At 36.9% G+C, this 17831-nt stretch overlaps 1 protein-coding gene across 1 annotated transcript in view; it reads right to left on the bottom strand.

Moving 5' to 3' along the window:
* The window catches only part of rgs6 (regulator of G protein signaling 6), a 147872-nt gene that overhangs the window by 3534 nt on the left and 126507 nt on the right, over nt 1-17831 (bottom strand). The window contains exons 12-14 of the mRNA XM_090233233.1: nt 9389-9450; nt 4115-4225; nt 2247-2372 (exon numbers count right to left, since the gene is read on the bottom strand). Coding sequence (XP_090089359.1) covers nt 2247-2372; nt 4115-4225; nt 9389-9450 — 299 coding nt within the window. The remainder of the gene's footprint in view (nt 1-2246; nt 2373-4114; nt 4226-9388; nt 9451-17831) is intronic.

Raw genomic sequence — 17831 nt, 5'->3', positions numbered from 1 at the left:
GTATAGGGGTTACACCTTATTACAGCACCAACCAGAACCTGTATAGGGGTTACACCTTATTACAGCACCAACCAGAACCTGTATAGGGGTTACACATTATTACAGCACCAACCAGAACCTGTATAGGGGTTACATAATATTACAGCACCAACCAGAACCTGTATAGGGGTTACACCTTATTACAGCACCAACCAGAACCTGTATAGGGGTTACATAATATTACACTATAGCACCAACCAGAACCTGTATAGGGGTTACACATTATTACAGCACCAACCAGAACCTGTATAGGGGTTACATAATATTACACTACAGCACCAACCAGAACCTGTATAGGGGTTACACCTTATTACAGCACCAACCAGAACCTGTATAGGGGTTACATAATATTACACTACAGTACCAACCAGAACCTGTATAGGGGTTACATAATATTACACTATAGCACCAACCAGAACCTGTATAGGGGTTACATAATATTACACTATAGCACCAACCAGAACCTGTATAGGGGTTACACATTATTACAGCACCAACCAGAACCTGTATAGGGTTACATAATATTACACTATAGCACCAACCTTTCAGAACACCATAAAAGCAACGTAATTAAAGAGGTGGATTGGATAGAGGGTGAGATAGTGGAGAGAGATAAGGGTGTGTGTCCGTCTGTCCGTCCTAAGTAGCCCCAAGGTCCCAGTGACCTCGGTTATCTGTCCAGTCCACCACCCTGTTATCGTCTTTAGTAGAGCCCTTCATCAGAACATGCCTTCAGGGGACACACATACTCACATACAGGGTAGAGGTAATGAGGTTAACTTTCAAACAGAGGGATGGGCAGAGGAAAGGAAAGAGGTAGGAGATGGAGGTAGCCGGGGGATGGATGGAAGAGGATGAGGAAAGAGGTAGGAGATGGAGGTAGCCGGGGGATGGATGGAAGAGGATGAGGAAAGAGGTAGGAGATGGAGGTAGTGGAGGATGGATGGAAGAGGATGAGGAAAGAGGTAGGAGATGGAGGTAGCCGGGGATGGATGGAAGAGGATGAGGAAAGAGGTAGGAGATAGAGGTAGCCGGGGGATGGATGGAAGAGGACGAGGATGAGGAAAGAGGTAGGAGATGGAGGTAGTGGAGGATGGATGGAAGAGGACGAGGAAAGAGGTAGGAGATGAAGGTAGCCGGGGGATGGATGGAAGAGGACGAGGATGAGGAAAGAGGTAGGAGATGGAGGTAGCCAGGGGATGGATGGAAGAGGACGAGGATGAGGAAAGAGGTAGGAGATGAAGGGTAAAGATGGAGGTAGCCGGGGGATGGATGGAAGAGGACGAGGATGAGGAAAGAGGTAGGAGATGGAGGTAGTGGAGGATGGATGGAAGAGGATGAGGAAAGAGGTAGGAGATGGAGGTAGCCGGGGGATGGATGGAAGAGGACGAGGATGAGGAAAGAGGTAGGAGATGGAGGTAGCCAGGGGATGGATGGAAGAGGATGAGGAAAGAGGTAGGGGATGGAGGTAGCCGGGGGATGGATGGAAGAGGATGAGGATGAGGAAAGAGGTAGGAGATGGAGGTAGTGGAGGATGGATGGAAGAGGACGAGGATGAGGAAAGAGGTAGGAGATGGAGGTAGTGGAGGATGGATGGAAGAGGACGAGGATGAGGAAAGAGGTAGGAGATGAAGGGTAAAGATGGAGGTAGCCGGGGGATGGAGGGAAGAGGATGAGGATGAGGAAAGAGGTAGGAGATGAAGGGTAAAGATGGAGGTAGTGGAGGATGGAAGAGGACGAGGATGAGGAAAGAGGTAGGAGATGAAGGGCAAAAATGGAGGTAGTGGAGGATGGATGGAAGAGGATGAGGAAAGAGGTAGGGGATGAAGGGTAAAGATGGAGGTAGTGGAGGATGGATGGAAGAGGATGAGGAAAGAGGTAGGGGATGAAGGGTAAAGATGGAGTTAGTGGAGGATGGATGGATGGAAGAGGATGAGGAAAGAGGTTGAAGAAGGAGAAAATGAAGGGATGGGTTGAAGCTAAGGGATCAGGTGATGGGAGAGGAAGAGGGATGGAAGGAGGAGATGGGGAAGAGAAGGGAGGGAAAGGAGAGGAAATAAGGAAAGGATGAGAGGAGAGGAGTGTTCTGTGTGTCTTACTGTAGTTTCCCTGAACTCTGAACTCTGAACTCAGAGGAAATGAGGAAGGATTAGAGAAAATGAGGAAACAAGGGATAAAAGGAGGACGGGGAATTCTGTGTGACTCACTGTAGGTTCTCTGAGCTGAACTCTGATTCCAGGAACTTGAGGAACTGGTCTCGTCCTGCCGGATCCTTCAGAGCTTCATCTAGAGAGAAACCCCACTTCCTCACCCTCTGTTGACTGGGGTCCTTACTGAGGGGAGGGAGGGGAGAGGGAGAGAAAGTTAGAATTCATGAAACATCAAAATATAGAAAAAAAGAGATAGAAAAATGTAATACTTTGATATCAAACAGTCTCGAACAGTCTCAAACAGCATAAAACAGTCTCAAACAGCATCAAACAGTCTCAAACAGCATCAAACAGTCTCAAACGGTCTCAAACGGTCTCAAACAGCATCAAACAGTCTCAAACAGCATCAAACAGTCTCAAACAGCATTAAACAGTCTCAAACAGTCTCAAACAGTCTCAAACAGTCTTAAACAGTCTTAAACAGTCTCAAACAGCATCAAACAGTCTCAAACGGTCTCAAACAGTATCAAACAGTCTGAAACAGTCTCAAACGACATCAAACAGTCTCAAACAGTATTAAACAGTCTCAAACAGCATCAAACAGTCTCAAACAGTCTCAAACAGCATCAAACAGTCTCAAACAGCATCAAACAGTCTCAAACAGTATTAAACAGTCTCAAACAGCATCAAACAGTCTCAAACAGTATCAAACAGTCTCAAACAGCATCAAACAGTCTCAAACAGTATTAAACAGTCTCAAACAGCATCAAACAGTCTCAAACAGTATCAAACAGTCTCAAACAGCATCAAACAGCATCACACAGTCTCAAACAGCATCAAACAGTCTCAAACAGCATCAAACAGCATCAAACAGTCTCAAACAGCATCAAACAGTCTCAAACAGTCTCAAACGGTCTCAAACAGTCTCAAACAGTCTCAAACAGTCTCAATAGGTCTCAAACAGCATCAAACAGTCTCAAACAGTCTCAATAGGTCTCAAACAGCATCAAACAGTCTCAAACAGTCTCAATAGGTCTCAAACAGCATCAAACAGTCTCAAACAGTCTCAAACAGCATCAAACAGTCTCAAACAGCATCAAACAGTCTCAAACAGTCTCAAACAGTCTCAAACGGTCTCAAACAGCATCAAACAGTCTCAAATGGTCTCAAACAGTCTCAAACAGCATCAAACAGTCTCAAACAGCATCAAACAGTCTCGAACACCACACGACGTTGGACAAGTGGTGACAGGGAAGTAGAAACATTGACAGCACACTGTTTCTACTTCCCTGTAGTAGAAAGTCACAGCAGCAGGTGAACGCTGCTCTAATGGCAGCGTTCACCATGACACCATATCATTTAAATCTCTGCAGGACATTTCCCTAACCTCTACTCAATATAATTAATACATTCATCCAGATTATGAAGCTACATTAGACACAATGATTGGGTGTCTGGGTTGATTAACCTCAAGGGTTCCAGAAGAACTACACAGTGCTGGGTAACAGCGTCGTCTAAACCCTGAAGATATCCGTCATATCTGTATTTAATAATAATATAAGGACGATAGGAGGTCATTGCCCTTCGGTCATTTCTAAATCTAAAGGGGATTATGTGAGACACAGCATAGGCGAGATAGATAGCTGTAACTCTGGTTCTTTGTAGGCACTATATAGGAAGGATATAGGACGATAGCTTGTCTTTGCCCTGTGTTCCATTCGGTCTTCGAGGTTGATTTTGCAGTGAGTGGTTGACTGTGGGTTGATTGAAAAGGATGTGGGCTAGAATAGGGAAAAGCTTCAGTCCCTGGGAAGTCTATTTCCAGTGAGTTTGGGTGTTTACTTCTGTAGTTGATGCCTTTGCAACCCTGCAATCAAATACCTTTTTACAAGACCTTACTTGATTGTAGGCGCTGTGATTCTCACCTGGCTTCCAGGTCCCAGAATGAGAGGTCGTCACTGGTCCAGGGGTTGGAAGGTTCTGGTGACATCACAAACGGGTCATACTCCTGGTACTGCTCTGTGTAACTCATTAGACTGAAAGCAACACAACAGACAATAGTCAGAGATGGACATTGTGAAGACTGACACACGATCAGTCAGATATCAGTTCTAGGCCCGCATAATTTGCCCAGCATCGTCCGGGTTTGGTCGGGGGAGGCAGTCAATGTAAATAAGATTTTTTTCTTAACTGACTTGCCTGGTTAAATAAAGGTTAAATAAAAAAATATATTAACAAAATAGGTGGAAACTGGTGAGCCAACAGTAGTTTAGGTGGAAACTGGTGAGCCAACAGTAGTTTAGCTGTGAACTAGTGAGCCAACAGTAGTTTAGGTGGAAAATGGTGAGCCAACAGTAGTTTAGGTGGAAACTGGTGAGCCAACAGTAGTTTAGCTGTAAACTAGTGAGCCAACAGTAGTTTAGCTGTAAACTAGTGAGCCAACAGTAGTTTAGGTGGAAGATGGTGAGCCAACAGTAGTTTAGGTGGAAAATGGTGAGCCAACAGTAGTTTAGGTGGAAACTAGTGAGCCAGCAGTAGATTAGGTGGAAAATGGTGAGCCAACAGTAGATTTCGGTGTTCCTCAAGGTTCCGTTTTAGGACCACTATTGTTTTCACTATATATTTTACCTCTTGGGGATGTTATTCGAAAACACAATGTTAACTTTCACTGCTATGCGGATGACACACAGCTGTACATTTCAATGAAACATGGTGAAGCCCCAAAATTGCCCTTGCTAGAAGCATGTGTTTCAGACATAAGGAAGTGGATGGCTGCAAACGTTCTACTTTTAAACTCGGACAAAACAGAGATGCTTGTTCTAGGTCCCAAGAAACAAAGAGATCTTCTGTTGAATCTGACAATTAATCTTAATGGTTGTACACTCGTCTCAAATAAAACTGTGAAGGACCTTGGCGTTACTCTGGACCCTGATCTCTCTTTTGAAGAACATATCAAGACCATTTCAAGGACAGCTTTTTTCCATCTACGTAACATTGCAAAAATCAGAAACTTTCTGTCCAAAAATGATGCAGAAAAATTAATGCTAGCCTCTCTACACTGGCTTCCTGTCAGAGCAAGGGCTGATTTCAAGGTTTTTTACTGCTAACCTACAAAGCATTACATGGGCTTGCTCCTACCTATCTCTCTGATTTGGTCCTGCCGTACATACCTACACGTACGCTACGGTCATAAGACGCAGGCCTCCTAATTGTCCCTAGAATTTCTAAGCAAACAGCTGGAGGCAGGGCTTTCTCCTATAGAGCTCCATTTTTATGGAACGGTCTGCCTACCCATGTCAGAGACGCAAACTCGGTCTCAACCTTTAAGTCTCTACTGAAGACTCATCTCTTCAGTGGGTCATATGATTGAGTGTAGTCTGGCCCAGGGGTGGGAAGGTGAACGGAAAGGCTCTGGAGCAACGAACCGCCCTTGCTGTCTCTGCCTGGCCGGTTCCCCTCTTTCCACTGGGATTCTCTGCCTCTAACCCTATTACAGGGGCTGAGTCACTGGCTTACTGGGGCTCTCTCATGCTGTCCCTGGAGGGGGTGCGTCACCTGAGTGGGTTGATTCACTGATGTGGTCATCCTGTCTGGGTTGGCGCCCCCCCCCCCTTGGGTTGTGCCGTGGCGGAGGTCTTTGTAGGCTATACTCAGCCTTGTCTCAGGATGGTAAGTTGGTGGTTGAAGATATCCCTCTAGTGGTGTGGGGGCTGTGCTTTGGCAAAGTGGGTGGGGTTATATCCTTCCTGTTTGGCCCTGTCCGGGGGTGTCCTCGGATGGGGCCACAGTGTCTCCTGACCCCTCCTGTCTCAGCCTCCAGTATTTATGCTGCAGTAGTTTATGTGTCGGGGGGCTAGGGTCAGTTTGTTAAATCTGGAGTACCTCTCCTGTCCTATTCGGTGTCCTGTGTGAATCTAAGTGTGCGTTCTCTAATTCTCTCCTTCTCTCTTTCTTTCTCTCTCGGAGGACCTGAGCCCTAGGACCATGCCCCAGGACTACCTGACATGATGACTCCTTGCTGTCCCCAGTCCACCTGGCCGTGCTGCTGCTCCAGTTTCAACTGACCTGAGCCCTAGGACCATGCCCCAGGACTACCTGACATGATGACTCCTTGCTGTCCCCAGTCCACCTGACCGTGCTGCTGCTCCAGTTTCAACTGTTCTGCCTTATTATTATTCGACCATGCTGGTCATTTATGAACATTTGAACATCTTGGCCATGTTCTGTTATAATCTCCACCCGGCACAGCCAGAAGAGGACTGGCCACCCCACATAGCCTGGTTCCTCTCTAGGTTTCTTCCTAGGTTTTGGCCTTTCTAGGGAGTTTTTCCTAGCCACGTGCTTCTACACCTGCATTGCTTGCTGTTTGGGGTTTTAGGCCGGGTTTCTGTACAGCACTTTGAGATATCAGCTGATGTACGAAGGGCTATATAAATAAATTTGATTTGATTTGATTAGGTGGAAAATGGTGAGCCAACAGTAGATTAGGTGGAAAATGGTGAGCCAACAGTAGTTTAGGTGGAAAATGGTGAGCCAACAGTAGTTTAGGTGGAAACTGGTGAGCCAACAGTAGTTTAGGTGGAAACTGGTGAGCCAACAGTAGTTTAGGTGGAAACTGGTGAGCCAACAGCAGTTTAGGTGGAAAATGGTGAGCCAACAGTAGATTAGGTGGAAACTGGTGAGCCAACAGTAGTTTAGGTGGAAAATGGTGAGCCAACAGTAGATTAGGTGGAAACTGGTGAGCCAACAGTAGATTAGGTGGAAACTGGTGAGCCAACAGTAGATTAGGTGGAAAATGGTGAGCCAACAGTAGTTTAGGTGGAAAATGGTGAGCCAACAGTAGTTTAGGTGGAAACTGGTGAGCCAACAGTAGTTTAGGTGGAAACTGGTGAGCCAACAGTAGTTTAGGTGGAAACTGGTGAGCCAACAGTAGTTTAGGTGGAAACTGGTGAGCCAACAGTAGTTTAGGTGGAAAATGGTGAGCCAACAGTAGTTTAGGTGGAAACTGGTGAGCCAACAGTAGTTTAGGTGGAAACTGGTGAGCCAACAGTAGATTAGGTGGAAACTGGTGAGCCAACAGTAGATTAGGTGGAAACTGGTGAGCCAACAGTAGTTTAGGTGGAAACTGGTGAGCCAACAGTAGATTAGGTGGAAACTGGTGAGCCAACAGTAGTTTAGGTGGAAACTGGTGAGCCAACAGTAGTTTAGGTGGAAACTGGTGAGCCAACAGTAGTTTAGGTGGAAACTGGTGAGCCAACAGTAGATTAGGTGGAAACTGGTGAGCCAACAGTAGTTTAGGTGGAAACTGGTGAGCCAACAGTAGTTTAGGTGGAAACTGGTGAGCCAACAGTAGATTAGGTGGAAACTGGTGAGCCAACAGTAGTTTAGGTGGAAACAGGTGAGCCAACAGTAGTTTAGGTGGAAACTGGTGAGCCAACAGTAGATTAGGTGGAAACTGGTGAGCCAACAGTAGTTTAGGTGGAAACTGGTGAGCCAACAGTAGTTTAGGTGGAAACTGGTGAGCCAACAGTAGTTTAGGTGGAAACTGGTGAGCCAACAGTAGTTTAGGTGGAAACTGGTGAGCCAACAGTAGTTTAGGTGGAAACAGGTGAGCCAACAGTAGATTAGGTGGAAACAGGTGAGCCAACAGAGGTGTCCACCACAGTGCAATCCCAGTTTCAAACTCCCTACCTGCATCACCATAGTGACAACTGGCCATGAGCTCTTTAAAGGAATTCTTAGAAAACCTCAAATTTATTTCCATTCAAAATGATTTTTTCCCTAACCCCTTAACCCTTAACCCTAATTCTATCCCTAACATTAAACCTAAACCTCTAAGTCTAAAATAACCTTTGTTCTCTTGGGGATCATTTTCCTTGTTTTACTATCCTCGTGGGGACTTTGGGGGATTTCCGGTACCCATTAGGATATTAATACAAGCCAACACACACACACACACACACACACACACACACACACACACACACACACACACACACACACACACACACACACACACACACACACACACACACACACACACACACACACACACACACACACACACACACACACACAATCCCTGGTAGATGGTCACATTCGGAAACCATAAACCACTTCAGTCCTGCCCTTCAGCCTGTACCTCGTCCCTTGACCTTTTACCTAAGGCTGAGCCCCCAATCATCCCCAGCTCTATGGCTAGGGTCAAATGTCACCCACCAGCCGACCTGATGGAGTAATCACAGTCTCTGTGCTGGTGCTGTAAGCTAACAACACTGCACTGCAGATCTATGATTAACTGGGAAGCTGCATGGACTGGGCTAGTGAGGCTACTGAGCCAAAGGCTCAAGAGAGACTGGGCTAGTGAGGCTACTGAGCCGAAGGCTCAAGAGAGACTGGGCTAGTGAGGCTACTGAGCCGAAGGCTCAAGAGAGACTGGGCTAGTGAGGCTACTGAGCCAAAGGCTCAAGAGAGACTGGGCTAGTGAGGCTACTGAGCCAAAGGCTCAAGAGAGACTGGGCTAGTGAGGCTACTGAGCCAAAGGCTCAAGGGAGACTGGGCTAGTGAGGCTACTGAGCCGAAGGCTCAAGAGAGACTGGGCTAGTGAGGCTACTGAGCCAAAGGCTCAAGAGAGACTGGGCTAGTGAGGCTACTGAGCCAAAGGCTCAAGAGAGACTGGGCTAGTGAGGCTACTGAGCCGAAGGCTCAAGAGAGACTGGGCTAGTGAGGCTACTGAGCCAAAGGCTCAAGAGAGACTGGGCTAGTGAGGCTACTGAGCCAAAGGCTCAAGGGAGACTGGGCTAGTGAGGCTACTGAGCCGAAGGCTCAAGAGAGACTGGGCTAGTGAGGCTACTGAGCCGAAGGCTCAAGAGAGACTGGGCTAGTGAGGCTACTGAGCCAAAGGCTCAAGAGAGACTGGGCTAGTGAGGCTACTGAGCCAAGGGCTCAAGGGAGACTGGGCTAGTGAGGCTACTGAGCCAAAGGCTCAAGAGAGACTGGGCTAGTGAGGCTACTGAGCCAAAGGCTCAAGAGAGACTGGGGTTGGAGGTGTACAGAGGAATGGAGGGGGGGTGGTTTCTTCTATTCAGAGCTCTGGAATTCCACACCGGTTGATACAATATGTATGTGTTGATTTATCAAGGTCAAAGTGAAAGGATTTACTTTAAGAGGGGAGATGGTGGAGCTTTGCTCATACCTACCTCTCAGCGACTTTAGAAACCTTTATACAGTGTCGGTCCAACTGGCTGTTCAGAAACACAATCTGAACAGGGACGAGGAGGAGAAACAATACAAATCAATATTCAATTATTACCATTAAAACTGGTTTCTAATCGATAAACTCAGAGATATGGTCTTCTGAGAGCTGTGGCTGTCAACAATGTTCCACAGGATTGATGGGTACACTGTCCAATATAACTACCACCATCTAATAGAAAATATAATATCAGATTCAACATCTAATAGAACATCTAATAGAACATCTAATAAAACATATAATACAACTACCAACATCTAATAGAACATATAATATAACTACCACCATCTAATAGAACATATAATATAACTACCACCATCTAATAGAACATATAATAAAACATATAATACAACTACCAACATCTAATAGAACATCTAATAAAACATATAATATAACTACCACCATCTAATAGAACATATAATACAACTACCACCATCTAATAGAACATCTAATAAAACATATAATACAACTACCAACATCTAATAGAACATCTAATAGAACATCTAATAAAACATATAATACAACTACCACCATCTAATAGAACATATAATACAACTACCACCATCTAATAGAACATCTAATAAAACATATAATACAACTACCAACATCTAATAGAACATATAATATAACTACCACCATCTAATAGAACATATAATACAACTACCACCATCTAATAGAACATATAATAAAACATATAATACAACTACCAACATCTAATAGAACATCTAATAAAACATATAATATAACTACCACCATCTAATAGAACATCTAATAGAACATATAATATAACTACCACCATCTAATAGAACATATAATACAACTACCACCATCTAATAGAACATCTAATAGAACATATAATATAACATCTAATACAACTACCACCATCTAATAGAACATATAATACAACTACCACCATCTAATAAAACATATAATATAACTACCAACATCTAATAAAACATATAATATAACTACCACCATCTAATAGAACATATAATATAACTACCACCATCTAATAGAACATATAATAAAACATATAATATAACTACCACCATCTAATAGAACATATAATATAACTACCAACATCTAATAAAACATATAATATAACTACCACCATCTAATAGAACATATAATATAACTACCACCATCTAATAGAACATATAATATAACTACCACCATCTAATAGAACATATAATATAACTACCACCATCTAATAGAACATATAATACAACTACCACCATCTAATAGAACATATAATACAACTACCACCATCTAATAAAACATATAATATAACTACCACCATCTAATAGAACATATAATATAACTACCACCATCTAATAGAACATATAATATAACTACCACCATCTAATATAACATATAATAAAACATATAATATAACTACCACCATCTAATAGAACATCTAATAAAACATATAATATAACTACCACCATCTAATAGAACATATAATAAAACATATAATATAACTACCACCATCTAATAGAACATATAATATAACTACCAACATCTAATAAAACATATAATATAACTACCACCATCTAATAGAACATATAATATAACTACCACCATCTAATAGAACATATAATACAACTACCAACATCTAATAGAACATCTAATAAAACATATAATATAACTACCACCATCTAATAGAACATATAATACAACTACCACCATCTAATAGAACATATAATATAACTACCACCATCTAATAGAACATATAATACAACTACCACCATCTAATAGAACATATAATAAAACATATAATACAACTACCAACATCTAATAGAACATCTAATAAAACATATAATATAACTACCACCATCTAATAGAACATATAATACAACTACCACCATCTAATAGAACATCTAATAAAACATATAATACAACTACCAACATCTAATAGAACATATAATATAACTACCACCATCTAATAGAACATATAATATAACTACCACCATCTAATAGAACATATAATATAACTACCACCATCTAATAGAACATATAATATAACTACCACCATCTAATAGAACATATAATACAACTACCACCATCTAATAGAACATCTAATAAAACATATAATACAACTACCAACATCTAATAGAACATCTAATAGAACATCTAATAAAACATATAATATAACTACCACCATCTAATAGAACATATAATATAACTACCACCATCTAATAGAACATATAATACAACTACCACCATCTAATAGAACATATAATAAAACATATAATACAACTACCACCATCTAATAGAACATCTAATAGAACATATAATAAAACATATAATACAACTACCAACATCTAATAGAACATATAATATAACTACCACCATCTAATAGAACATATAATAAAACATATAATACAACTACCAACATCTAATAGAACATATAATATAACTACCACCATCTAATAGAACATATAATACAACTACCACCATCTAATAGAACATATAATAAAACATATAATATAACTACCACCATCTAATAGAACATATAATAAAACATATAATACAACTACCACCATCTAATAGAACATATAATATAACTACCACCATCTAATAGAACATATAATATAACTACCACCATCTAATAGAACATATAATATAACTACCACCATCTAATAGAACATATAATATAACTACCACCATCTAATAGAACATATAATATAACTACCACCATCTAATAGAACATATAATATAACTACCACCATCTAATAGAACATATAATATAACTACCACCATCTAATAGAACATCTAATAGAACATATAATATAACTACCACCATCTAATAGAACATATAATACAACTACCACCATCTAATAGAACATATAATATAACTACCACCATCTAATATAACATATAATATAACTACCACCATCTAATAGAACATATAATACAACTACCACCATCTAATAGAACTACCACCATATAATAGAACATATAATACAACTACCACCATCTAATAGAACTACCACCATATAATAGAACATCTAATAGAACATCTAATAGAACATATAATACAACTACCACCATCTAATAGAACATATAATATAACTACCACCATCTAATATAACATATAATACAACTACCACCATCTAATATAACATATAATATAACTACCACCATATAATAGAACATCTAATAGAACATCTAATAAAACATATAATACAACTACCAACATCTAATAGAACATATAATATAACTACCACCATCTAATAGAACATATAATACAACTACCACCATCTAATAGAACATATAATAAAACATATAATACAACTACCAACATCTAATAGAACATATAATACAACATATAATATAACTACCACCATCTAATAGAACATATAATATAACATATAATAGAACTACCAACATCTAATAGAACATATAATATAACATCTAATATAACTACCAACATCTAATAGAACATATAATATAACTACCACCATCTAATAGAACATATAATATAACTACCACCATCTAATAGAACATATAATACAACTACCACCATCTAATAGAACATATAATATAACTACCACCATCTAATAGAACATATAATACAACTACCACCATCTAATAGAACATCTAATAGAACATATAATATAACATCTAATATAACTACCACCATCTAATAGAACATATAATATAACTACCACCATCTAATAGAACATATAATATAACTACCACCATCTAATAGAACATATAATACAACTACCACCATCTAATAGAACATCTAATAGAACATATAATATAACTACCACCATCTAATAGAACATATAATACAACTACCACCATCTAATAGAACATATAATATAACTACCACCATCTAATATAACATATAATATAACTACCACCATCTAATAGAACATATAATACAACTACCACCATCTAATAGAACTACCACCATATAATAGAACATATAATACAACTACCACCATCTAATAGAACTACCACCATATAATAGAACATCTAATAGAACATCTAATAGAACATATAATACAACTACCACCATCTAATAGAACATATAATATAACTACCACCATCTAATATAACATATAATACAACTACCACCATCTAATAGAACATATAATATAACTACCACCATATAATAGAACATCTAATAGAACATCTAATAGAACATCTAATATAACTACCACCATCTAATAGAACATATAATATAACTACCACCATCTAATAGAACATATAATATAACTACCACCATCTAATAGAACATATAATATAACTACCACCATCTAATAGAACATATAATATAACTACCACCATCTAATAGAACATATAATATAACTACCACCATCTAATAGAACATATAATATAACTACCACCATCTAATAGAACATATAATATAACTACCACCATCTAATAGAACATATAATATAACTACCACCATCTAATAGAACATATAATATAACTACCACCATCTAATAGAACATATAATATAACTACCACCATCTAATAGAACATATAATATAACTACCACCATCTAATAGAACATATAATATAACTACCACCATCTAATAGAACATATAATATAACTACCACCATCTAATAGAACATATAATATAACTACCACCATCTAATAGAACATATAATATAACTACCACCATCTAATAGAACATATAATATAACTACCACCATCTAATAGAACATATAATATAACTACCACCATCTAATAGAACATATAATATAACTACCACCATCTAATAGAACTACCACCATATAATAGAACATCTAATAGAACATCTAATAGAACATATAATATAACTACCACCATCTAATAGAACATATAATATAACTACCACCATCTAATAGAACATATAACATCTAATATAACATCCAACATCTAATATAATATCCAAAATCTAATAGAACATCAAACAGAACATCCAACATATAATAGAACATACAACATCTAATAGAATATACAACATATAATAGAACATACAACATCTAATAGAACATCCAACATCTAATAGAACATACAACATCTAATAGAATATACAACATCTAATAGAACATCAAACAGAACATCCAACATCTAATAGAACATACAACATCTAATAGAACATACAACATCTAATAGAACATACAAAATCTAATAGAACATCAAACAGAACATCCAACATCTAATAGAACATACAACATCTAATAGAATATACAACATCTAATAGAACATACAACATCTAATAGAACATACAACATCTAATAGAACATACAACATCTAATAGAACATACAACATCTAATAGAACATACAACATCTAATAGAACATACAACATCTAATAGAACATACAACATCTAATAGAACATACAACATCTAATAGAACATACAACATCTAATAGAATATACAACATCTAATAGAACATACAACATCTAATAGAATATACAACATCTAATAGAACATACAACATCTAATAGAACATCAAACAGAACATCCAAAATCTAATAGAACATACAACATCTAATAGAATATACAACATCTAATAGAATATACAACATCTAATAGAACATACAACATCTAATAGAACATACAACATCTAATAGAACATACAACATCTAATAGAATATACAACATCTAATAGAACATACAACATCTAATAGAACATACAACATCTAATAGAACATACAACATCTAATAGAACATACAACATCTAATAGAACATACAACATCTAATAGAATATACAACATCTAATAGAACATACAACATCTAATAGAACATCAAACAGAACATCCAACATCTAATAGAACATACAACATCTAATAGAATATACAACATCTAATAGAACATACAACATCTAATAGAACATCAAACAGAACATCCAACATCTAATAGAACATACAACATCTAATAGAACATACAACATCTAATAGAACATACAACATCTAATAGAACATCAAACAGAACATCCAACATCTAATAGAACATACAACATCTAATAGAATATACAACATCTAATAGAACATACAACATCTAATATAATATCCAAAATCTAATAGAACATCAAACAGAACATCCAACATCTAATAGAACATACAACATCTAATAGAATATACAACATATAATAGAACATACAACATCTAATAGAACATCCAACATCTAATAGAACATACAACATCTAATAGAATATACAACATCTAATAGAACATCAAACAGAACATCCAACATCTAATAGAACATACAACATCTAATAGAACATACAACATCTAATAGAACATACAAAATCTAATAGAACATCAAACAGAACATCCAACATCTAATAGAACATACAACATCTAATAGAATATACAACATATAATAGAACATACAACATCTAATAGAACATCCAACATCTAATAGAACATACAACATCTAATAGAATATACAACATCTAATAGAACATCCAACAGAACATCCAACATCTAATAGAACATACAACATCTAATAGAACATACAACATCTAATAGAACATACAAAATCTAATAGAACATCAAACAGAACATCCAACATCTAATAGAACATACAACATCTAATAGAATATACAACATCTAATAGAACATACAACATCTAATAGAACATACAACATCTAATAGAACATACAACATCTAATAGAACATACAACATCTAATAGAACATACAACATCTAATAGAACATACAACATCTAATAGAACATACAACATCTAATAGAACATACAACATCTAATAGAACATACAACATCTAATAGAATATACAACATCTAATAGAACATACAACATCTAATAGAATATACAACATCTAATAGAACATACAACATCTAATAGAACATCAAACAGAACATCCAAAATCTAATAGAACATACAACATCTAATAGAACATACAACATCTAATAGAATATACAACATCTAATAGAATATACAACATCTAATAGAACATACAACATCTAATAGAACATACAACATCTAATAGAACATACAACATCTAATAGAATATACAACATCTAATAGAACATACAACATCTAATAGAACATACAACATCTAATAGAACATACAACATCTAATAGAACATACAACATCTAATAGAACATACAACATCTAATAGAATATACAACATCTAATAGAACATACAACATCTAATAGAACATCAAACAGAACATCCAACATCTAATAGAACATACAACATCTAATAGAATATACAACATCTAATAGAACATACAACATCTAATAGAACATCAAACAGAACATCCAACATCTAATAGAACATACAACATCTAATAGAACATACAACATCTAATAGAACATACAACATCTAATAGAACATCAAACAGAACATCCAACATCTAATAGAACATACAACATCTAATAGAATATACAACATCTAATAGAACATACAACATCTAATATAATATCCAAAATCTAATAGAACATCAAACAGAACATCCAACATCTAATAGAATATACAACATATAATAGAACATACAACATCTAATAGAACATACAAAATCTAATAGAACATCAAACAGAACATCCAACATCTAATAGAATATACAACATATAATAGAACATACAACATCTAATAGAACATCCAACATCTAATAGAACATACAACATCTAATAGAATATACAACATCTAATAGAACATCAAACAGAACATCCAACATCTAATAGAACATACAACATCTAATAGAACATACAACATCTAATAGAACATACAAAATCTAATAGAACATCAAACAGAACATCCAACATCTAATAGAACATACAACATCTAATAGAATATACAACATCTAATAGAACATACAACATCTAATAGAATATACAACATCTAATAGAACATCCAACATCTAATAGAACATACAACATCTAATAGAACATACAACATCTAATAGAACATACAAAATCTAATAGAACATCAAACAGAACATCCAACATCTAATAGAACATACAACATCTAATAGAACATACAACATCTAATAGAATATACAACATCTAATAGAACATACAACATCTAATAGAACATACAACATCTAATAGAACATACAACATCTAATAGAACATACAACATCTAATAGAACATACAACATCTAATAGAACATACAACATCTAACAGAACATCTAATAGAACATACAACATCTAATAGAACATCTAATAGAACATACAACATCTAATAGAACATCTAATAGAACATACAACATCTAACAGAACATCTAATAGAACATACAACATCTAACAGAACATCTAATACAACATCTAATAGAACATCTAATAGAACATACAACATCTAACAGAACATCTAATAGAACATACAACATCTAATAGAACATACAACATCTAATAGAACATCTAATAGAACATCTAATAGAACATCTAATAGAACATACAACATCTAATAGA

The sequence above is a fragment of the Oncorhynchus mykiss genome, chromosome 4 (genome assembly GCF_057628025.1).
Source record: "Oncorhynchus mykiss isolate SJ-2025 chromosome 4, ASM5762802v1, whole genome shotgun sequence".
In the NCBI taxonomy this organism is placed as follows: Eukaryota; Metazoa; Chordata; class Actinopteri; order Salmoniformes; family Salmonidae; genus Oncorhynchus; species Oncorhynchus mykiss.
This window is presented reverse-complemented; position numbering and strand designations above follow the sequence as displayed.